The 23,408-nt window shown below is 37.8% G+C and overlaps 1 protein-coding gene across 7 annotated transcripts in view; it reads right to left on the bottom strand.

Annotated features, from left to right (window-relative positions):
- Positions 1-23,408, bottom strand: part of LOC133859890 (uncharacterized) — a 28,580-nt gene continuing 5,172 nt past the window's right edge. For 2 of the 7 annotated variants that reach the window (XM_062295456.1, XM_062295459.1), the window contains exons 4-42: positions 22,772-22,932; positions 22,354-22,632; positions 21,018-22,262; positions 20,582-20,860; positions 19,255-20,490; positions 18,799-19,077; positions 16,578-18,707; positions 15,924-16,049; positions 15,237-15,548; positions 14,941-15,099; positions 14,536-14,847; positions 14,256-14,414; positions 13,854-14,165; positions 13,584-13,742; positions 13,179-13,490; positions 12,896-13,054; positions 12,488-12,802; positions 12,210-12,368; positions 11,796-12,116; positions 11,525-11,683; positions 11,117-11,431; positions 10,832-10,990; positions 10,511-10,741; positions 10,240-10,398; positions 9,833-10,147; positions 9,554-9,712; positions 9,146-9,460; positions 8,873-9,025; positions 8,465-8,779; positions 8,178-8,336; positions 7,787-8,083; positions 7,518-7,676; positions 6,273-7,424; positions 5,687-5,974; positions 5,471-5,590; positions 2,542-5,367; positions 2,237-2,407; positions 1,933-2,154; positions 1-1,248 (exon numbers count right to left, since the gene is read on the bottom strand). In XM_062295456.1, the coding sequence (XP_062151440.1) occupies positions 523-1,248; positions 1,933-2,154; positions 2,237-2,407; positions 2,542-5,367; positions 5,471-5,590; positions 5,687-5,974; positions 6,273-7,424; positions 7,518-7,676; positions 7,787-8,083; positions 8,178-8,336; positions 8,465-8,779; positions 8,873-9,025; positions 9,146-9,460; positions 9,554-9,712; positions 9,833-10,147; positions 10,240-10,398; positions 10,511-10,741; positions 10,832-10,990; positions 11,117-11,431; positions 11,525-11,683; positions 11,796-12,116; positions 12,210-12,368; positions 12,488-12,802; positions 12,896-13,054; positions 13,179-13,490; positions 13,584-13,742; positions 13,854-14,165; positions 14,256-14,414; positions 14,536-14,847; positions 14,941-15,099; positions 15,237-15,548; positions 15,924-16,049; positions 16,578-18,707; positions 18,799-19,077; positions 19,255-20,490; positions 20,582-20,860; positions 21,018-22,262; positions 22,354-22,632; positions 22,772-22,932 (16,814 nt within the window). In that variant the 3' untranslated portion in view covers positions 1-522. The remainder of the gene's footprint in view (positions 1,249-1,932; positions 2,155-2,236; positions 2,408-2,541; positions 5,368-5,470; positions 5,591-5,686; positions 5,975-6,272; positions 7,425-7,517; positions 7,677-7,786; positions 8,084-8,177; positions 8,337-8,464; positions 8,780-8,872; positions 9,026-9,145; positions 9,461-9,553; positions 9,713-9,832; positions 10,148-10,239; positions 10,399-10,510; positions 10,742-10,831; positions 10,991-11,116; positions 11,432-11,524; positions 11,684-11,795; positions 12,117-12,209; positions 12,369-12,487; positions 12,803-12,895; positions 13,055-13,178; positions 13,491-13,583; positions 13,743-13,853; positions 14,166-14,255; positions 14,415-14,535; positions 14,848-14,940; positions 15,100-15,236; positions 15,549-15,923; positions 16,050-16,577; positions 18,708-18,798; positions 19,078-19,254; positions 20,491-20,581; positions 20,861-21,017; positions 22,263-22,353; positions 22,633-22,771; positions 22,933-23,408) is intronic. The other 5 variants (XM_062295458.1, XM_062295457.1, XM_062295461.1 and 2 more) reach the window with 5 other exon arrangements.

The following is a 23,408-nucleotide window of genomic DNA, read 5'->3' on the forward strand; positions in this document are numbered from 1 at the left end:
TTCTTCATACAAGTAACCAAATTGATTTACATAATGGTCTCTGGATATTTGTCTGAGCATAATATATTTTACAATATGGATTTGAGCCTACAACTATCATGTAATTGTTGGATTCACTCTGTACAAATAATGAATCTGAACTTATTCAAGCTGCACAAATACACACCACACTCGCTAATCATTTTTTACATTCTCTCCGCTATCCCTGTCCCATCCTCTTGGAAGGTTAGGAAAGTTTACAGAAGTGCCAACTTCTGCACCCACAATGTGACAAAATGGGCCGCTTTTAGTTCCTTTTCTGGCTACATTCCCATATCCTCCCCTTCTCGCTTGTCCATTTGGCTTGACAGTGGCAAAGACCCCCCGTCCCTCCTTGTAATTTCCTCCCATCTTACTTAAAAATAAAACAATTGCACACCACACTCAAACCTCAGTGATATTTTCAAAACGTCAAACTAAGAACAAGCCCTTGTACATAACTGTCTCTGCATTCAACTTTTTTCAACTGCCGGAATCCTTGTTTCATTTTGGTGATAGTGTCTTTGGATGAGAAGACTTACCGGTAATGGCCTTCCTCACCTTGGAAATTGAATGCTTAACCTTTGACCCAACACTAGATAGGATATTATGAGATTTCTTGTGTGCAACCTTAACATCAATATCTTTAGAGGCTTCTACCATGACTGGAGCATCAGAGTCTGGGTCTGTTCTTTTGTGTTCATCTCCTTCCTCTTCGTCTGTTTTTGCTTCGCCAAATTGAGTGGTTTCTGCTTCTTCATTTTGCATTTCTGCTTTGCTGAGCATTGGGTCTCTCTCCTTGGTTGAGTCTTTAGCCACTTGCCAACTTTCTTTCATGGATCTCTGCATAAGGTCGGATAATGGCAACTTAGCCGACTCCACTGATGTAGACTCCTCAGTTATTTTTTCAACTGAATCAACCATTCTTTTTTCTCCTTGACATTTAACTCCTCTCCCTTCTGCATCAATTTCTGTAGCTTTTCCAGGTCTTGTATGTTCTGTCTCAACTTTTTGCAAGGCTTCATCGATTGGGTGCTGTAGCACTGGTGGAACATCTTCATGGCCTGTTGAAATTATTGCCTCTGTGCTCTCACAGGGATCTGCTTCTGAAATCCTTGTTTGAGATGCTGCATAAGAGGTCATCCCTAGCTGCTGAATGTTTCGAGTGATTTCATTGACTTCTGAAAATCCTGTGGTGCCTTCTTTCTGTGATATCTCTACACCCGCTTCCTGGATATAAGATAAATCAAAAAGCTTTTCAATTTGATCTTTTCCATGCAACTTACTTCTTTACTTGATGTTTAGGCTCAAGTAAGATCTTGAAATGATCAATTGAATGGTCCGACACCATTGGAGAAAACTGAATAATGGCTTCCATTATTCACATTCCAGGCATATCTTTGTTCTTTCCAAGGTCGAAATTGCAGTTGAAATTATTTCCTTGTGGTTGGTCACAAACCTCAATTTTTTTTTTTTTTTTTTTTAGATTATAGAAGTAACTTATACAGCAGTAAGGCACCTCATTTTTCTTAGGGGAAAAAGAAAAAGAGAAAAAGGAGCAATTTGATCTTGAGTGCAGGAATCCATGTGGTTGGCTTCCATGACTATTGAATTATCTATTTGTTATGTTCAGCCTCTTCAGGGAAAAAAGAAATTAAAGCTCGTCAGATTTCTTCAGAACATTCTTTATAAAATAATCAGAAAAAATTCTTAGTGTCGTTTTATTTAGAGTGAAAACATTTGCAAGATCACTGTAGCTTTGTGTCATTTGTAGTATTTCTGTGGAGATATCATACAAAAAATTAAAGCCATAGTATTAGAATCCATTTTGTTCTCTAACCTTTTAACATATATTTTTTTAAAAATTTATGTTTTGATGTCAAGGAAGAAGGGGGGAGTTGAAGGTAATCTGACCTTTTCTCTTGGAGTTATGACGTCTGTTGTCCCCTTCATGAGGTTTGTTTCACCACTCTGATGTTCAAGTTCCAGTTTAATTGCTGCCTCCTCTACATTCTTTCCCTTTGCTTCATCTGGATAGCTCTCTGCTGCATTGTCATCCTCAACAGTTCTATCTTCAGCTGGAATCTTCTTTTCAATGCTCTCACTTGCACTGCCCTTGTCAATTGTTTCAGACGACTGTATAATAGATAAAAGCTTTGGGTTTTACATTTCAACAGAAGCAGGAAACAGAGAAAATAAATAAAATTTAACTATGTACCTTGAATACTTCATGCTGGTTCACGTCTGTTGTGGCTTTAAATGTTTTATTTGTCTCCTCTACTAGATATTCTTCTGTCTGTGATTCATCTCCTTGATGGCTCTCTATAGTTGTTTCTTCACCAGGAGAAACTGATTTAGAATCCTTGGAAACTTCCTTTTCCTCTGGGACCTGTTATATTTTCCCACACATATAACAGGTTTTTAATATAGAAATATTTCAGAAAAGCAAGAAGAAAGGAAAGGGAGAAAAAAAAAAAAAACCAAAGCTGTATGAAATAATAAATCATGATATAATTCTCTGACCCCTTCAATAGAAACTTCATTCTTTGATATTTGATTTGCTTCTGCTGGTTTCTTGTACTGACTCTCTTCAGTGTTCAAATCAGTTATTACTGCCTCAAGATGTTTTTCACTAATATCTTCTGATTTGGTGAGTACTTCATGACTCTGGACTTCTGACACATGATCAGAAACCTTTTCACTTATCTCAAAGTTGTGATTGGAGGCTTCCTCAATTGGTCTTGTTAGTTCTTTGATTTCCTCACTTTCCGATGGAGAATCAGCATATTTTATCTCTTCTTTTTCTTGAGGCTCTAGTTTTGAAGCTTGATCCAGAGTGCTGTTTTCTTCCTTTTGTACTTCGTTCGAGCTGTCCCTCTGTATGGCTTTACCACTTTCAAGCCCCAGTGTGGGGACTTCGAACTCCCTGAGCTCTTTCTTTTTAAAGAATGTCCCTTCCGTTGTCTTTGCAGCCGAAGAATCATCGAAGGCTTCCTCAATTGGTCTTGTTAGTTCTTTGATTTCCTCACTTTCCGATGGAGAATCAGCATATTTTATCTCTTCTTTTCCTTGAGGCTCTAGTTTTGAAGCTTGATCCAGAGTGCTGTTTTCTTCCTTTTGTACTTCGTTCGAGCTGTCCCTCTGTATGGCTTTACCACTTTCAAGCCCCAGTGTGGGGACTTCGAACTCCCTGAGCTCTTTCTTTTTAAAGCATGTCCCTTCCGTTGTCTTTGCAGCAGAAGAATCATCGATACTTTCATTACTTAGTGTTCTAACTTCCTTCATGCTCTCTTGTTCTGCCCTCTCAACTGTGGTCGTAGTTTCATGCTCCTGTTCCCCGGAAAGAACTGAAGAAGATAGAGTTTGAAGTTGCTCACCCAATGTCCCTGTTGGGAGAGTCTGATCAGCAATGATTCCATCTTTGTTAACTGCTTCAACTCCGAGAGCTTTAGGTTTAGACAATGTCTCTGAAGTTTCTTTGATTTCTTCAATATCAGCTGCATCCAGCTTCTCCACTTTTAGGCTTTGCCCAGTTTCAATAGTTTCTTTAACACTCTGATATTTGGACTCGAAAACTGCATCAGAAGTTGTTTCGGTTCCCTCAACTTCATGTGCATCTGGACTTTCCAGAGTTTCACCTTCTTTCTTTGCATTTTCGCTAATCATATTTGGGAGTTGAGACGGCAAGTTAGAGGAAGTTTCTTCGAGCTTCATGCTAGCAACTTCTTCAGCCAGTGGACTGGACTCCATTATAATTGTTTCTAGACTTCTCTCATGGGAGATAATATCCTTTGTTGACATGTCTCGCAGCTGAGCTTCCCCCGAGCTTGATTCTTCTGTTACCAATTCTGCAGTTTCATTTTCAGTTTTGTCACAACTATTATCCACTTCCTCTTTAATATCTTTGAATGATTCTTCAGCTACTGTGGTGGAGACATCCATAAGCTTCACAATACCTTCATCCTGCACCTGTTCTTCTGAGCTAATGAGTACTTCATGACTGTGAACATCCAACACAGGTTCAAAAGTTTTTTCACTTATCTCAAAGCTAAGATTGGAGGGTTCCTCAATTGGTCTTGTTAGTTCTCCAGTTTTCTCACTTTCTGATAAAGTGCGGGAGTATTTTCTCTCTTTGTTTTCCTCAGTCCCCAATTTTGTAGCTCCATCTGATGTACAGCATTCTTCCTTGTGTAATTTATTTGAGCTGTCCATCTGTATGTCTTTGTTGATTTCAATCCCCAATTCGGAGACTTTGAGTTCCCTGGGCTCCTCTTGCTCCAAGCATGTCTCTTCTGTTGCCTTTATTGCTGAAGAATTGTTGATATTCTTGTCATCTGGCGTCTCTGCTTCCCTTGTGCTTTCTCCTTCTGTCTTCTCGAATGCTGTTGTAGTTCCATGCCCCTGTTCCCTGGAAAGCAATGTGGAAGATAGTGTTTGGAGCTGCTCTTCCTTTTGCAGGCACATCTCTTCTGTAGTCTTTGTGGCAGACGAATCGTCGATTTTCTTATCATCAAGCATCTCCCCTTCCCTTGTTTTTATTGCTTTTGTCTCCTTGACTATGATTGTAGGTCCATGCTCCTGTTCCAAGGAAAGCAATTCAGAAGATGGTGTTTGAAATTGTTCTTCTAACTTCCCAGTAGGGAGAGTCTGATCAGCAGTGATTTCATCTTGAGTAACTGCTTCAATGCCTAGATATTTGGATCCAGACACTGTTCCAGAAGCTTCTTTGATTGCTTCTTCAGTTCCATCTGCATCCAGCTTTTCCACTGTTAAACTTTGCCCAGTTTTATCAGTTTCTTCAACACTGTGATATTTGGACTGGAAAACTGCACTGGAAACTGTTCTGGTTTCCTCAACTTCATCTGCATCTGGTTCGTTCAGAGTTACACCCTCTTTCTCTACATTTTTGTGATCCATATTTGGTAGTTGTGACACTAAGCTAGAGGAAGTTTTCTCAGGTTTCTTGCTGCCAACTTCTTCAACTTGTGGACATGGCTCAGTTTTGATTGTTTCTAAACTCTCATCTGAGCTAGTGTCCTTTACACGTTTGTCATCTATCTGAGCATCCCTTGAGCTTGACTCTGCTGCTACCACAGTTGCATTGTCATTCTTGTCATGAAAATCATCCACTTTCACTTTGATCTCCCCTTTCATATTTTCTGCTGTATCTTCATCTGCAGGCTTAAGACTACCTTCATCTTGTATTTTTTCTTCTTCTGGTGCTTTTGTACCAGGTGCTTCTGCCTCCCTTGTTGGATCTTCTTCAATACCTGTGTTCGGTGTTGCTGTCTGCTCATTGAAGTCTGTTGCCATAAGATACTCAGTTGATTCTGGGCCAGAGTCTTTCACCTGTTTATCAAATAAAATTTCAAATTAATGTTCAATGGAAGAAGAAAAAGAAGCAGCATGGGAGATGTATATAACATAGAATCTGTATACTAATTTAACTCACCTTCTCAAGTATTTCATCTCCAGCAGATACTGTATGAATTTCCTTCAAGTCACTCTCTCCATGTATGGCATGTTCTTTGATGCTTTCACTTCCATCAACTTTCTCAACTCCCTCATGCACCTGTTCAATAGTTTTAATATGAACAGAGCAAATAGAACCTTGGGAAATCACTCATGGAAAAGAAAATTATGACTATGTGTGAGTTGATCTCCTAACCTCTTCAGTAGCAATGACATTGGTAATGGTCTCGTTTGCATATTGTGATACATTAATGTGATCTTCAGCCTCCAATTTGGACTGCATTGCCATTTTTCTCTCTGTTTCATGTTGAACTTGTCCAATAATTTGCCTTTCAACAAATTCAGAATTCCAATCCTGAACATCATTGCTGTTCTCCTCAGTTTGATCCTTGTTGGTTTGAGGGAATGTTTCATCACTTTGATCCTTGGTCACTGATTCGGAGACAAAATCAAGCTTTTGACCAAGATCAGCTGATTCAAGATTCTGTTCCAGACCAATATATTAGTAAAAAGCTCAATGTAGTTCGTTGTAGAAAAGAAAAATATATTTGTGGTGCTTTGATTCCATAGAGAAAGAGAAAGAAACAACAGAAATGAGTCTCAACATCCCAGTTAGCCATTTGAGATGGAGTGTTCATGAAATCATGGGACAAATGAGTTTTTGTGGTTAATTGGCCCTTCAGTGGTTCATCTGTAATAGTTACTAGCACCATATGAGATAAAATAAGGAAAGTAATTTGTTTATAGCTTAGTCAATGGAGAGTGATGTCATTTATGTTTACCTTCTCTACTAATAGTTTGTTGTCTTTGGAGTTTGTCGGCTCACATTCATGGCTACCAGCACCTGCTTCCAAGTCAGCTGTTCCTTTCTCTACTACAACACCTGTTAAGCTACCTTCAAAGTTCTGAACAGAGTCGTCTTGTTCCAGAATAGCCTTTTCATTATCTTTACATGTACTAACTGCTACAGACTTTGACGCCTCATGAGATGGATTTTCCTCTTTCAAAGTCTCCACTTTGCATACCTCAGTTTGATCTGCTAATTCACCAGTTTCTCCGCTCTTTGAGATATCCTCATCTTCTTTATCATAGCTATTTTTTTCATTGTGTAGCTTTGGGGCCATATGTAACTCTGTATCCTTGTGCTTTTGAACTTCTTCAATAGCGCCCTCCTTCCCATCATCTGAAGACAACAATTCAGTGAGATCTTTTGATTTAATGGATTCATCTTCCTTTTGTGTTGACTTCTCATCTGTTTTCTGCACACTGGAAGGACTTTTCACATTTTCATGAGTGATTTCATCTCTTATTGGAGTCTCTTCCACTATCTTGCTTGCTGCAGCTGTCATGGGCTGATGGTCTTTCAATAACATTATATAAGAATCTTGGGAGCCATCTTTTGAGATGCTATCTAAGGGTGTCTCACCAGTGGTCATTTCTATTTCATTGTCAATTGCTCTGGTAGGAACTTTAACCTCCATTTGATGCTCAAGTTTTTCTCCACCTTCATCTACCAATGCTAAAATATCCTTGTCCATATTCTCTTTTGAGTTGGAATATTCCTTTGGTTTCGCATCAATATTCACACTCTCTAAGCTAGTTCCTTCTATTTCAATTGTTGCTAGACCCTTCTCTTCAGAAGAAATATCAGAGCTTCTGACTTGCTCATTGTTTTCTAGTTCGGCTTCTTTCAAGCTTGCTTCTTCACTCACAACTGTCACAGATGCAGATTCAAAGTCATCATTAATGTTTTCTTCTTGCTTCAGGGTTTCTTCTTTAATCTCTTCCTCAGACACTTCAGGCACTTTTGCTATAGTCAAAGCATTGAAGTCCTTATTTGATTCTAAACAGTCTTGTAAGGTCCCTGATTTTGTTTCCTTTGTCAAATCTAATGCCTCAATTTGTTCTATGAACTCCAAATTTGTGCCTTTGACCTGTTAAACAAATAAAGCACTAAGTCAACAACTTTAAAATGGACACAAAAAAGAAGATTTTGGGAACTGTTCAGATTTGTATACAAATTTGACCTCTTCTTTTAACTTCGTAGCATCACTTTCATCTTCCTTTAAGCTTTCTTTTGCTGATAGCTCTCCAACTGATGAAGAGAGGTCATCATTAGCTGGTTTCTCTGTGTTTGATTTTTTTGGATTTGTACTTGAAGCTACTATCTCTGATCTCCTAGATTCCTATTAAACAAAGAAAAGGATTACAAACAGAGACTAAAACAAATGTTGCTTATTGAAGAACATACTGATGAAGTCATTTTTAAAGCTTAAAATTTGTATCCAAGTCCAACCTGATCTTGTTTGGAGTTTTCTTTATTATCAGAGCTTTTCACTTGCTCATTGTTTTCTGGTTTGGCTTCTTTCAAGCTTGTTTCTTCCCTCACAACTGTTACAAATGTAGAGTAAGAGTCATTAATAATGTTTTCTTCTTTAATCTCTTCCTCATACACCTCCGACACATTTGCTATAGTCAAAGCACTGAAGTCCTTATTTGGCTCTGCACAGTCTTGTAAGGTCCTTGTTTTTGTTTCCTCTGTCAAATCTATTGCCTCAGTTTGTTCTATGAACTCTAAGTTTGTGCCTTTGACCTATTATGCAAATAAAGCACAAAATCAACAACTGAAAATGGACACAAAACAAAAGATTTTTGGGAACTATTCAGATTTTGTATACAAAGCTGACCTCTTCTCTTAACTTCGTAGCATCACTTTCATCTTCCTTTAAGCTTTCTTTTACCGATACTTCTCTGACTGATGAAGAGCAATCTTCATTAAATGGTTTCTCTGTGTTCGATTTTTCTGAATTTGTACTTGAAGCTACTATCTCTGATCCCCTAGATTCCTATTGAAAAAGGAAAAAGAGAAAATAATAATAATAATAAATAAATAAAAGAAGAAAGGTTTGTTACTTATTGAAGAACACACTGATGAAGTAATTTTTAAAGCTTAAAATTTGTATCCAAGTCTAACCTGATCATCTTTGGAGTCTTCTTTATTATCAGAGCTTTGGACTTGCTCATTGTTTTCTGGTTCGGCTTCTTTCAAGCCTACTTCTTCACTCACAGCTGTTACAGATGCAGAGTAAGAGTCATTAATTGTGTTTTCTTCTTGATTTGAGGTTTCTTCTTTATTCTCTTCCTCAAACACCTCTGGCACATTTGCTATAGTCAAAGCACTGAACTCCTTATTTGTTTCTGCACAGTCCTGTAAGGTCCTTGATTTTGTTTCCTCTGCCAAATCTATTGCTTCAATTTGTTCTATGAGCTCCAAATTTGTGCCTTTGATCTGTTAAACAAATAAAGCACTGATTTAACAATTGACAATGGACACAAAATGTAAGATTTTGGGAACAATTCATATTTTGTATACGAAGTTGACCTCTTCTTTTAACTTTGTAGTATCACTTCCATCTTCCTTTAAGCTTTCTTTTGCTAATACTTCTCCAAATGATCTGTCTCCATTAGATGGTTTCTCTGTGTTCCGTTTTTCTTGATTTGTACTTGAAGCTACCGTCTTTGATCCCCTAGATTCCTATTAAAAAAGGAAAGAAAAAAAACCCATGAGAGAGAGAGAGTGAAGAATGGTTTGGTACTTATAGAAGAACACAAATGAAGTCATTTTTAAAGCTTAAAATTTGTGTCCAACTGCAACCTGATCTTCTTTGGAGTTTTCTTGATTATCAGAGCTTTTGACTTGCTCAATGTTTTCTGGTTCGGCTTCTCTCAAGTCCGCTTCTTCACTCTCAACTGTTACAGGTACAGGGCAAGAGTCATTAATGATGTTTTCTTCTTGCCTCAAGGTTTCTTCTTTAATCTCTTCCTCATACACCTTAGGCACATTTGCTATACTCAAAGCACTGAAGTCCTTATTTGGCTCTACACAGTCCTGTAAGGCCCTTGATTTTGTTTCCTCTGTCAAATCTATTGCCTCAATTTGCTCTATGAACTCCAAATTTGTGCCTTTAATCTATTAAACAAATAAAGCATTGATTCAACAATTGAAAATGGACACAAAACGTAAGAATTTGGGAACAATTAATATTTTGTTTACAATGCTGACCTCTTCTTTTAAATTTGTAGTATCACTTCTGTCTTCCTTTAAGCTTTCTTTTGTTGACACTTCTCCAAATGATGAAGAGAGGTCTTCATTAGATGGTCTGTCTGTGTTCTGTTTTTCTGAATTTATACTCGAAGAAACTGTCTCTGATTCTCTGGATTCCTATTAAGAAAGGAAAAAGGAAAAAAATAAATAAAAAAATAGAGAAGAAATGCTGGTACTTATTGAAGAATACAAAGACGAAGTCATTTTTAAAGCATAAAATTTGTATCCAAGTCCAACCTGATCTTCTTCAGAGATTTCTTTATTATCAAAGCTTTTCACTAGCTCATTGTTTTTTGGTTCGGTTTCTTTCAAGCCTTCTTCTTCACTTGCAACCGTTATAGATGCAGAGTAAGAGTCAGTAATAATATTTTCTTCTTGCCTCAAGGTTTCTTCTTTAATCTCTTCTTCAGACACCTCATGCACATTTCCTATAGTCAAAGCACTAAAGTCTTTATTTGGCCCTGCATAGTCTTGTAAGGTCTCTGATTTTGTTTCCTCTGTCAAATCTATTGTCTCAATTTGGTCTATGAACTCCAAATTTTGGCCTTTGACCTGTTAAACAAATAAAGCATTGAGTAAACAATTGAGATAGACACAAAACACAAGATTTTGGGAACTGTTCAGATTTCGTTTTCAAATTCAACCTCTTCTTTTAACTTCATAGCTTCACTTTCATCTTCCTTCAACCTTTCTTTTGTTGATACTTCTCCAACTGATGAAGAGAGGTCTTCATTAGCTGGTTTCTCTGTGTTTGATTTTTCTGGATTTGTACTTGAAGCTACGGTCTTTGATCCCCTAGATTCCTATTAAAAAAGGTAAAGGGGGGGAAAAAAAAAGAGAAGAAAGGTTTGGTACTAATTGAAGAACACACTGATGAAGTCATTTTAAAGCATAAAATTTGTATCCAAGTCCAACCTGATCTTCTTCGGAGATTTCTTCACTATCAAAACTTTTCACTTGCTCATTGTTTTCTGGTTCAGCTTCTTTCAAGCCTGCTTCGTCAGACACCCCAGACACATTTACTATAGTTGAAGCACTAAAGTATTTATTTGGCTCTACACAGTCCTGTAAGGTCCCTGATTTTGTTTCCTCTGTCAAATCTATTGCCTCAATTTGTTCTATGAACTCTAAATTTGTGCCTTTGACCTGTTAAAGAAATAAAATGCCGAGTCAACAGAAAATGGACGCAAAGCAAGACATGTTGGGGAATGTTAAGATTTTGTGTACAAAGTTGACCTCTTCTTTTAACTTCCTAGCATCGCTTTCATCTTCCTTTAAGCTTTCTTTTACTGATACTTCTGCAACTGATGAAGAGAGGTCTTCATTAGCTGGTTTCTCTGTGTTCGCCTGTTTTGGATTTGTACTTGAAGATATTGTCTCTGATTCCCTCGATTCCTATTAAGAAAGGAGAATGGAAAAAAAAAAAAAAGAATAAAAAAAAGAGAAAAAAACGCTGGTACTTATTGAGGAATACACAGATGAAGTCATTTTTAAAGCATAAAATTTATATCCAAGTCCAACCTGATCTTCTTCAGAGATTTCTTTATTATCAAAGCTTTTGACTTGCTCATTGTTTTCTGGTTCGGCTTCTTTCAAGCCTTCTTCTTCACTCGCAACCGTTATAGATGCAGAATAAGAGTCACTAATAATATTTTCTTCTTGCCTCAAGTTTTCTTCTTTAATCTCTTCTTCAGACACCTCATGCACATTTCCTATAGTCAAAGCACTAAAGTCTTTATTTGGCCCTGCATAGTCCTGTAAGGTCTCTGATTTTGTTTCCTCTGTCAAATCTATTGTCTCAATTTGGTCTATGAACTCCAAATTTGTGCCTTTGACCTGTTAAACAAATAAAGCAATGAGTAAACAATTGAGAATGGACATAGAACACAAGATTTTGGGAATTGTTCAGATTTCGTTTTTAAATTCAACCTCTTCTTTTAACTTCATAGCTTCACTTTCATCTTCCTTCAAGCTTTCTTTTGTTGATACTTCTCCAACTGATGAAGAGAGGTCTTCATTAGCTGGTTTCTCTGTATTCGATTTTTCTGGATTTGTACTTGAAGCTACGGTCTTTGAGCCCCTAGATTCCTATGAAAAAAGGAAAAGGGGGGGGTGGGGAATGAGAAGAATGGTTTGGTAGTTATTGAAGAACACACTGATGAAGTCATTTTAAAGCATACAATTTGTATCCAAGTCCAACCTGATCTTTGGAGATTTCTTTATTATCAAAACTTTTGACTTGCTCTTTGTTTTCTGGTTTGACTTCCTTCAAGCCTGCTTCGTCATTTACAACCGTTATAGATGGAGAATAAGAGTCGTTAATAATGTTTTCTTCTTGTCTCAAGGTTTCTTCTTTAATCTCTTCCTCAGACACCTCAGACACCTCAGACACATTTGCTATAGTCAAAGCACAAAAGTCCTTATTTGGCTCTACACAGTCTTCTAAGGTCCCTGATTTCGTTTCTTCTGTCAAATCTATTGCCTCAATTTGTTCTATGAACTCCAAATTTGTGCATTTGACCTGTTAAAGAAATGAAATACCAAGTCAACAACTGAAAATGGACGCAAAACAAAATATTTTGGGGACTGTTCAGATTTTGTGGACAAAGTTGACCTCTTCTTTTAACTTCGTAGCATCACTTTCATCTTCCTTCAAGCTTTCTTTTGCCGATACTTCTCCAACTGATGAAGAGAGGTCTTCATTAGCTGGTTTCTCTGTGTTCGATTTTTCTAGATTTGTACTTGAAGATACTGTCTCTGATTCCCTAGATTCCTATTAAGAAAGTAGAAAGGAAATAAATAAATAAATAATAGAGAAGAAATGCTGGTATTTATTGAAGAACACATCGATGAAGTCATTTTTAAAGAATAAAATTTGGATCCAAGTCCAACCTGATCTTCTTCGGAGATTTCTTTATTATCAAAGCTTTTGACTTGCTCATTCTTTTCTGGTTCGGCTTCTTTCAAGCCTTCTTCTTCACTCACAACCGTTGCAGATGCAAAATAAGAGTCATTAATAATGTTTTCTTCTTGCCTTAAGGTTTCTTCTTTAATCTCTTCCTCAGACACCTCACGCACATTTGCTTTAGTCAAAGCACTAAAATCTTTATTTGGCTCTGCACAGTCTTGTAAGGTCTCTGATTTTGTTTCCTCTGTCAAATCTATTGCCTCAATTTGTTCTATGAACTCCAAATTTGTGCCTTGGACCTGTTAAACAAATAAAGAATTGAGTAAACAATTGAAAATGGACACAAAACGCAAGATTTTGGGAACTGTTCATATTTCGTGTTCAAATTCGACCTCTTCTTTTAACTTCATAGCTTCACTTTCGTCTTCCTTCAAGCTTTCTTTTGCAGATACTTCTCCAACTGATGAAGAGAGGTCTTCATTAGCTGGTTTCTCTATGTTCGATTTTTCTGGATTTGTACTTGAAGCTATGGTCTCTGATCCCCTAGATTCCTATTAAAAAAGAAAAGGGAAAAGAAAAAAAAAAAAAAAAAAAAGAGAAGAAAGGTTTGGTACTTAATGAAGAGCACACCAGTGAAGTCATTTTTAAAGCGTAAAATTTGTATCCAAGTCCAACCTGATCTTTGGAGATTTCTTTGTAATCAAAACTTTTAACTTGCTCATTGTTTTCTGGTTCCGCTTCTTTCAAGCCTGCTTCGTCACTCACAATCGTTACAGATGCAGAATAAGAGTCATTAATAACATTTTTTTCTTGCCTCAAGGTTTCTTCTTTAATCTCTTCTTCAGACACCTCATGCACATTTGCTATAGTCAAAGCACTAAAGTCTTTATTTGGCTCTACACAGTCTTGTAAGGTCTTTGATTTTGTTTCCTCTGTCAAATCTATTGCCTCAATTTGGTCTGTGAACTCCAAATTTTTGCCTTTGACCTGTTAAAGAAATAAAGCACTCAATAATCAATTGAGAATGGACACAAAACACAAGATTTTGGGAACTGTTCAGATTTCGTGTTCAAAGTCGACCTCTTCTTTTAACTTCATAGCTTCACTTTCATCTTCCTTCAAGCTTTCTTTTGTTGATACTTCTCCAACTGATGAAGAGAGGTCTTCATTAGCTGGTTTCTCTGTGTTCGATTTTTCTGGATTTGTACTTGAAGCTACGGTCTTTGAGCCCCTAGATTCCTATTAAAAAAGGAAAATGGGGGAAAAAAAAAGAGAAGAAAGGTTTGGTACTTATTGAAGAACACACTGATGAAGTCATTTTAAAGCATAAAATTTGTATCCAAGTCCAACCTGATCTTTGGAGATTTCTTTATTATCAAAACTTTTGACTTGCTCATTGTTTTTTGGTTCTACTTCTTTCAAGCCTGCTTCGTCATTCACAGCTGTTACAGATGCAGAATAAGAGTCATTAATAATGTTTTCTTCTTGTCTCAAGGTTTCTTCTTTAATCTCTTCCTCAGACACCTCAGACACATTTGCTATAGTCAAAGCACTAAAGTCCAGTTTTGGCTCTACACAGTCTTGTAAGGTCCCTGATTTTGTTCCTTCTGTCAAATCTATTGCCTCAATTTGTTCTATGAACTCCAAATTTGTGCCTTTGACCTGTTAAAGAAATGAAATACCGAGTCAACTGAAAATGGACGCAAAATAAAATATTTTGGGGATTGTTCAGATTTTTTGTACAAAGTTGACCTCTTCTTTTAACTTCGTAGCATCACTTTCATCTTCCTTCAAGCTTTCTTTTGCTAATACTTCTCCAACTGATGAAGAGAGGTCTTCATTAGCTGGTTTCTCTGTGTTCGATTTTTCTAGATTTGTACTTGAAGATACCGTCTCTGATTCCCTAGATTCCTATTAACAATGGAGAAAGGAAAAATAAATAAATAAATAATAGAGAAGAAATGCTAGTACTTATTGAAGAACACACCGATGAAGTCATTTTTAAAGAATAAAATTTGGATCCAAGTCCAACCTGATCTTCTTCGGAGATTTCTTTATTATCAAAGCTTTTGACTTGCTCATTGTTTTCTGGTTTGGCTTCTTTCAAGCCTTCTTCACTCACAATCGTTATAGATGCAGAATAAGAGTCATTAATAATGTTTTCTTCTTGCCTCATGGTTTCTTCTTTAATCTCTTCCCTAGACATCTCATGCACATTTGCTTTAGTCAAAGCACTAAAGTCTTTATTTGGCTCTGCACTGTCCTGTAAGGTCTCTGATTTTGTTTCCTCTGTCAAATCTATTGCCTCAATTTGTTCAATGAACTCCAAATTTGTGCCTTTGACCTATTAAACAAATAAAGAATTGAGTAAACAATTGAAAATGGACACAAAACGCAAGATTTTGGGAACTATTCATATTTCGTGTTCAAATTCGACCTCTTCTTTTAACTTCGTAGCTTCACTTTCGTCTTCCTTCAAGCTTTCTTTTTCTGATACTTCTCCGACTGATGAAGAGAGGTCTTCATTAGCTGGTTTCTCTGTGTTCGATTTTTCTGGATTTGTACTTGAAGCTATGGTCTCTGATCCCCTAGATTCCTATTAAATAAGGAGAAGGGAAAAGAAAAAAAAAAAAAAGAAAAAAGAGAAGAAAGGTTTGGTACTTATTGAAGAACACTTGAAGAACACACCGATGAAGTCATTTTTAAAGCGTAAAATTTGTATCCAAGTCCAACCTGATCTTTGGAGATTTCTTTGTAATCAAAACTTTTGACTTGCTCATTGTTTTCTGGTTCCGCTTCTTTCAAGCCTGGTTCATCACTCACAATCGTTACAGATGCAGAATAAGAGTCATTAATAATGTTTTCTTCTTGCCTAAAGGTTCCTTCTTTAATCTCTTCCTCAGACACCTCAGGCACATTTGCTATAGTCAAAGCACTGAAGTCCTTATTTGGCTCTGCATAGTCCTGCAATGTCCTTGATTTTGTTTCCTCTATCAAATCTACTGCCTCAATTTGTTCTATGAGCTCCAAATTTGTGCCTTGGACCTGTTAAACAAATGAAATACCTAGTCAACAACTGAAAATAGACACAAAACAAAATATTTTGGGAACTGTTCAGATTTTGTGTACAAAGTTGACATCTTCTTTTAACTTTGTAGCATCACTTTCATCTTCCTTTAAGCTTTCTTTTGTGGTTAGTTCTCCAACTGATGAAGAGAGGTCTTCATTAGCTGGTTTCTCTGACTCTAAGTTTGGTTTTTCTAGATTTATAGTTGAAGCTATTTTCTCTAATCCCTTAGATTCCTATCAAAAAAGGAAAAAAAAAAGAAAAAAAAAAAGGTAGAAGAAAGGTTTGGTACTTGTTGAAGAACACACGAATGAAGTCATTTTTAAATCTTAAAATTTGTATCCAAATCCAACCTGATCTGTTTTGGAGCTTTCTTTATTTGTTTCTTTCTCAACGAATTCTGGAGACTGGTCCTTCACACTTCCAATTTCCTGTAGTACATGTTGTTCAGTTCCTTCGCTGACATTAGTATTAAGCACCTACAATACAAATGAATTTTTGAATTAGGCTCCATTATCTTGATAGAAATAAAATCAGTGAAGTGGACCAATGATGTTAATCAATGAAGTGCACATATCAGATGACACTTGACAGTAATTCACCAGACTGAAACAAATGGAAACTGTTTAGCTCAACATCCCTATAATAAATAGAATGAACTCATTTTGCTTGATTTTGGTGAATTTTAGGTTTCTTCTGCAAAATATCAATTATATGTGCTCTTAACACTGGGCAGTGGAAGTCCTAATCTGCATCAATATTTTTTAGTACCAAAGAAAATTTTGAAGAAAATGCATAACATAAAAAAGGAAAACAAAATGAAACCTACGATATGTTTAAAATATGGTGAGTCCAACACCAGAATCACTTCCCCCTATGCCTAATCCTCTAGTTTAAGATCCTTCAGTTTGGTGGTCAACCTAACCTATGTTGGGAGATAACTTGTCATGTGACCAAAGAGAAATGAGATGACTTCAAGTCTTCAAATATTTGATTTTCTTATTTACCTTTCCTACTGCAGCTTCCTTTTCTTTTTTATCATCTATAGCTTTTGTTTCTTCTTTCTTTTCTGTTTCTGAAGTTTCTTCAAGGTTCTGAATGATTCCCTCCTCTTTCACGCAGGTAGTCTTTTCACTTGAAGATTCTGCCTCCATTTCTTCAGGCATTACATCTAGAAGTTGTTCAATCTTCTCTCTTGGTTCATCTTTCTGGAAGACCTGTTCCAAATCTTCTTCACCTTTTGCTGTTACCTTAGCACTATTTTCTGCAGGCTCAGCAAGCCTGTTATTTTCATCATTGCCTTCAGCTATTTTTATTGAAGATGTTTCCTCATCTCTTTTCTCTATTGAAGCTTCTGTTGGAATCGGGTTCTCATCTTCTCCCTGCAGACCTTCCTCTTGTTTCACCGGTGGAGTATTAAGAGTTTTTTCAGGGCTTTCAAGTTCATGATCTGCCTCACATGCAATGCCCTCTCCTACTGCATCTTTCTGCAAAACATCTTCTGAATCTTCTTCACCTTTTGGTGTTCCCTTTGCACTGTTTTCTCTGGCCTCATCTTGCCCATTAGTGTCATCTTTGTGTTCAGCCACTATGGCAGGAGATGAGTCCTCATCTTTATTCTCTATTGAAGCTTCTGTCGGAGCTAAGTTCTCGCCTTTTCCTTGGAGGTCTTCCTTTTGGTTTACCAATGAATTATCAAGGACTTCTTCAAGGCTTTTAACTTCATGATTTCTTCCTTCTACAAGGTTCTCTTGTGGATCATCTTTCTGCAAGAGCTGTTCTGAATCTTCTTCACCTTTTGGTGTGACCTTTACACTATTCTCTGTAGTCTCAACTTGTTTGTTATTGTTATCATTGCCTTCATCCACTTTGACAGGAAATGTGTCCTCGTCAGTGTTCTGTATTGAAGCTTTTGTTGGAGCCAGGTTATCATCTTCTCCCTGTATACCTTCCTCTTGTTTGACCAATGAAATATCAAGATTATTTTCAAGGCTGTCAACATTGTGATTTGTCACACCTACAATGTTCTGTCCTGGTTCATCTATCTGCAGTACCTTCTCTGAATCTTCTCCACCTTCGGGTGTTACCTTTGTACTCTTTTCTATACTCTCAGCTACTCCATCAATATTATCATTGTCCCCAGCCACTTCAACGCAAGATGTGTCCTCATCTCTTTTCTCTATTGCAGCTTCTGTTGGAGCTGGCATCTTACATTCTCCCTGGAGGCCTTCCTCTTGTTTCACCAATGGATGATCAGGACAGTTTTCAGGGCTTTCAGCTCCATGATTTGTCTCACGTGCAATGCTCTCTCCTGGTTCATCTTTCTGTAAAGCGTGTTCTGAAATTTCTTCACCTTCTGGTGTTGCCTTTGCACTGTTTTCTGTAGCTTCAGCTAGCCTGTTGTTGTCAGTGTTGTCCTCAGGCGCTTCGACAGAAGATGTGTCCACATCTCTTTTCTCTGTTGAAGCTTTTGCTGGAGCCTGGTTGTCAATGTCTCCCTGCAAACCTTCCGCTGGTTTCACAGTATCAAGAATTTCTCCAGGGCTTTCAACTTCATGATTTGTCTCTCCTGGTTCATTGTTTTGTAAAACGTGATCTGAATCTTCTTCAACTTCAGGTATTACCTTTACACTGCTTTCTGTGGTTTCAGCTGACCTGTTATTTTTGCTGTTGTCTTCAGCCTCTTTGATGAGAAATGTCTCCTCATCTCTGCTTTCTGAAGCTTCAGTTGAATCCAGGTCCTCACCTTCTCCTTTCAGACATTCCTTTTGATTCACCAATGAAGTATGGAGAATATTTTCTGGGCTTTCAACTACAATGCTCTCCCCCGATTCATTTATCTGCAGTCCCTGCTCTGAATCTTCCTCACCTTGTTGTGTTTCCTTTGCACTATTTTCTGTAGCCTCAGTTAGCCTATTATTGTCATTGTTGTCCTCAGCCCCTTGGACAGAAAATGTTTCCTCGTCTCCATCCTTTGCTGAAGCTTCTGCTGAAGCCAGGTGCTCGGCTTCTTGCCAAAGACCTTCCTCTTGTTTCACCAGTGAAGCATCAGGAATTTTTCCTGGGCTTTCAACATCGGGAATTTTCTCATGTGCAAGGCTCTCACCTGTTTTGGCAGTCTGCAGCTCCTCAAAATTCTGCATTAGGATTTTAGTTTCAATTTTAAGTAAACAAGTTAAGATTTTGAAAGAAAAACCAAGTTAGCCTTTTAATATAGAGAACACTTACCTCTTCAGTAGACTTCTTTGCTTCCTTGTTATTATCTTCGAAGATCTGTATCGGACCTTCTCCAATGGACTTCAGTGAGAGGTCATTGACATTGCCTTCTTTTATGATCTCTAAACTATCATCCTCTTCCCTTGACATTTTCGTTTCCTTTTCATCGTCATGATAGTTTTCTGTTGTTTCTTTTGCAATTAATTTTGGTGTGACAAATGTAGCATTGGCTTCTTCAATCTTTTCTTTATCAATATCCCCACTGCCTCTTATCGTATGTCCATCATACGCCTGTTTTAACAGAATTAAAATGAATTGAAAAAATATAGAAAATGAGATCTAGTGTGTGAATACATAGACACACACACACACACATATATATGCATGCATGTATGTATGTACATGCATGCATATATATGTGTGTGTGTATGTATGTATCTAATTATAAATTCTAAATTGCAGTCAAACCTCTTCCTCTATAACATTATTCTTCTCATCTTCACCACTGAATTTTGATGCTGCTTCCTCAAGACCCTCATCTCCAGTGCGTACAGTGCTGTAGACAACATTGTGATTTGTCACACCTACAATGTTCTGTCCTGGTTCGTCTATCTGCAGTACCTTCTCTGAATCTTCTCCACCTTCGGGTGTTACCTTTATATTGTTTTCTGTAGTCTCAGCTACTCCATCAATATTATCATTGTCCCCAGCCACTTCAACGCAAGATGTGTCCTCATCTCTTTTCTCTATTGCAGCTTCTGTTGGAGCTGGCTTCTTACATTCTCCCTGGAGGCCTTGCTCTTGTTTCACCAATGGATGATCAGGACAGTTTTCAGGGCTTTCAGCTCCATGATTTGTCTCACGTGCAATGCTCTCTCCTGGTTCATCTTTCTGTAAAGCGTGTTCTGAAATTTCTTCACCTTCTGGTGTTGCCTTTGCACTGTTTTCTGTAGCCTCAGCTAGCCTGTTATTGTCAGTGTTGTCCTCAGGCGCTTCAACAGAAGATGTATCCACATCTCTTTTCTCTGTTGAAGCTTCTGCTGGAGCCTGGTTGTCAATGTCTCCCTGCAAACCTTCCACTGGTTTCACAGTATCAAGAATTTCTCCAGGGCTTTCAACTTCATGATTTGTCTCTCTTGGTTCATTGTTCTGTAAAACGTGATCTGAATCTTCTTCAACTTCAGGTATTACCTTTACACTGCTTTCTGTGGTTTCAGCTGACCTGTTATTTTTGCTGTTGTCTTCAGCCTCTTTGATGAGAAATGTCTCCTCATCTCTGCTTTCTGAAGCTTCAGTTGAATCCAGGTCCTCACCTTCTCCTTTCAGACATTCCTTTTGTTTCACCAATGAAGTATGGAGAATATTTTCTGGGCTTTCAACTACAATGCTCTCCCCCGATTCATTTATCTGCAGTCCCTGCTCTGAATCTTCCTCACCTTGTTGTGTTTCCTTTGCACTATTTTCTGTAGCCTCAGTTAGCCTATTATTGTCATTGTTGTCCTCAGCCCCTTGGACAGAAAATGTTTCCTCGTCTCCATCCTTTGCTGAAGCTTCTGCTGAAGCCAGGTGCTCGGCTTCTTGCCAAAGACCTTCCTCTTGTTTCACTAGTGAAGCATCAGGAATTTTTCCTGGGCTTTCAACATCGGGAATTTTCTCATGTGCAAGGCTCTCACCTGTTTTGGCAGTCTGCAGCTCCTCAAAACTCTGCATTAGGATTTTAGTTTCAATTTTAAGTAAACAAGTTAAGATTTTGAAAGAAAAACCAAGTTAGCCTTTTAATATAGAGAACGCTTACCTCTTCAGTAGACTTCTTTGCTTCCTTGTTATTATCTTCGAAGATCTGTATCGGACCTTCTCCAATGGACTTTAGTGAGAGGTCATTGACATTGCCTTCTTTTATGATCTCTAAACTATCATCCTCTTCCCTTGACATTTTCGTTTCCTTTTCATCGTCATGATAGTTTTCTGTTGTTTCCTTTTCAATTAATTTTGGTGTGACAAATGTAGCATTGGCTTCTTCAATCTTTTCTTTATCAACATCCCCACTGCCTCTTATCGTATGTCCATCATATGCCTGTTTTAACAGAATTAAAATGAATTGAAAAAATATAGAAAATGAGTTCTAGTGTGTTAATACATAGACACACACACACACACACACACATATATGCACGCATGTACATACATATGTATGTATGTATCTAATTATAAATTATAAATTGCAGTCAAACCTCTTCCTCTATAACATTATTCGTCTCATCTTCACCACTGAATTTTGATGCTGCTTCCTCAAGACTTTCCACCCGAATCTTAGCAGCCTCATTTCCAGTGCGTACAGTGCTGTAGACAACATTGTGATTTGTCACACCTACAATGTTCTGTCCTGGTTCATCTATCTGCAGTACCTTCTCTGAATCTTCTCCACCTTCGGGTGTTACCTTTATATTGTTTTCTATAGTCTCAGCTACTCCATCAATATTATCATTGTCCCCAGCCACTTCAACGCAAGATGTGTCCTCATCTCTTTTCTCTATTGCAGCTTCTGTTGGAGCTGGCTTCTTACATTCTCCCTGGAGGCCTTCCTCTTGTTTCACCAATGGATGATCAGGATAGTTTTCAGGGCTTTCAGCTCCATGATTTGTCTCACGTGCAATGCTCTCTCCTGGTTCATCTTTCTGTAAAGTGTGTTCTGAAATTTCTTCACCTTCTGGTGTTGCCATTGCACTGTTTTCTGTAGCCTCAGCTAGCCTGTTGTTGTCAGTGTTGTCCTCAGGCGCTTCGACAGAAGATGTGTCCACATCTCTTTTCTCTTTTGAAGCTTCTGCTGGAGCCTGGTTGTCAATGTCTCCCTGCAAATCTTCCACTGGTTTCACAGTATCAAGAATTTCTCCAGGGCTTTCAACTTCATGATTTGTCTCTCCTGGTTCATTGTTCTGTAAAATGTGATCTGAATCTTCTTCAACTTCAGGTATTACCTTTACACTGCTTTCTGTGGTTTCAGCTGACCTGTTATTTTTTCCGTTGTCTTCAGCCACTTTGATGAAAGATGTCTTCTCATCTCTGCTTTCTGAAGCTTCAGTTGAATCCAGGTCCTCACCTTCTCCTTTCAGACATTCCTTTTGTTTCACCAATGAAGTATGGAGAATATTTTCTGGGCTTTCAACTACAATGCTCTCCCCCGATTCATTTATCTGCAGTCCCTGCTCTGAATCTTCCTCACCTTGTTGTGTTTCCTTTGCACTATTTTTTGTAGCCTCAGTTAGCCTATTATTGTCATTGTTGTCCTCAGCCCCTTGAACAGAAAATGTGTCCTCGTCTCCATCCTTTGCTGAAGCCAGGTGCTCGGCTTCTTGCCAAAGACCTTCCTCTTGTTTCACCAGTGAAGCATCAGGAATTTTTCCTGGGCTTTCAACATCGGGAATTTTCTCATGTGCAAGGCTCTCACCTGTTTTGGCAGTCTGCAGCTCCTCAAAAATCTGCATTAGGATTTTAGTTTCAATTTTAAGTAAACAAGTTAGGATTTTGAGAGAAAAACCAAGTTAGCCTTTTAATATAGAGAACGCTTACCTCTTCAGTAGACTTCTTTGCTTCCTTGTTATTATCTTCGAAGATCTGTACCGGACCTTCTCCAATGGACTTTAGTGAGAGGTCATTGGCATTGCCTTCTTTTATTATCTCTAAACTATCATACTCTTCCCTTGACATTTTTGTTTCCTTTTCATCGTCATGATAGTTTTCTGTTGTTTCTTTTTCAATTAATTTTGGTGTGACAATTGTAGCATTGGCTTCTTCAATCTTTTCTTTATCAACATCCCCACTGCCTCTTATCGTATGTCCATCATACGCCTGTTTTAACAGAATTAAAATGAATTGAAAAAATATAGAAAATGAGATCTAGTGTGTGAATACATGGACACACACACACACACATATATATATGCATGCATGTATGTATCTAATTATAAATTATAAATTGCAGTCAAACCTCTTCCTCTATAACATTATTCTTCTCATCTTCACCACTGAATTTTGATGCTGCTTCCTTAAGACTTTCCACCCGAATCTTAGCAGCCTCATCTCCAGTGCGTACAGTGCTGTAGACATTAGTTGTGTCATCTTCAAGTAAACCTTCTTCAGTATCATTACCTGCATTAGATGTTTGAGGGCCATCATTTCCAGATCAAGCTGCTCTCTCCCTCTCTCCACACTCACAATCCCCCCCCCACACACACACACAAAAACACCACACATGCCTACGCGTTGAGTGGTGAATACATATATGTTTTCTGTAGCCAGATACTTTGTCAGCAGTTATAGTGACTGGCGTTACTGAAGTACTCATGAGGCTGTGAACTTTCTGGTGCAGTTTATGGATAGAGAACATTAACATAGAGGCAAACTTTTTGACTGCTTATAAGCAGGTGTATGGCTTACTGATGCCGTTCTTTCTTCCAGTCAATGAGGAAAACAGACGTGGTGTATAGTTATAGAAGTTAGGTCCCAGATATCCTGCTAAGGACTACTTGTTATGAAATTACTTTGTTGATTATAGTTACCCAATAGGAAAACTTTTGAATGGTGATAAGCATGAGCATGTTTAACTGAAATAAATGTTCAATTCA

This window comes from Alnus glutinosa, chromosome 2, assembly GCF_958979055.1.
Source record: "Alnus glutinosa chromosome 2, dhAlnGlut1.1, whole genome shotgun sequence".
NCBI classification, from domain to species: domain Eukaryota; kingdom Viridiplantae; phylum Streptophyta; class Magnoliopsida; order Fagales; family Betulaceae; genus Alnus; species Alnus glutinosa.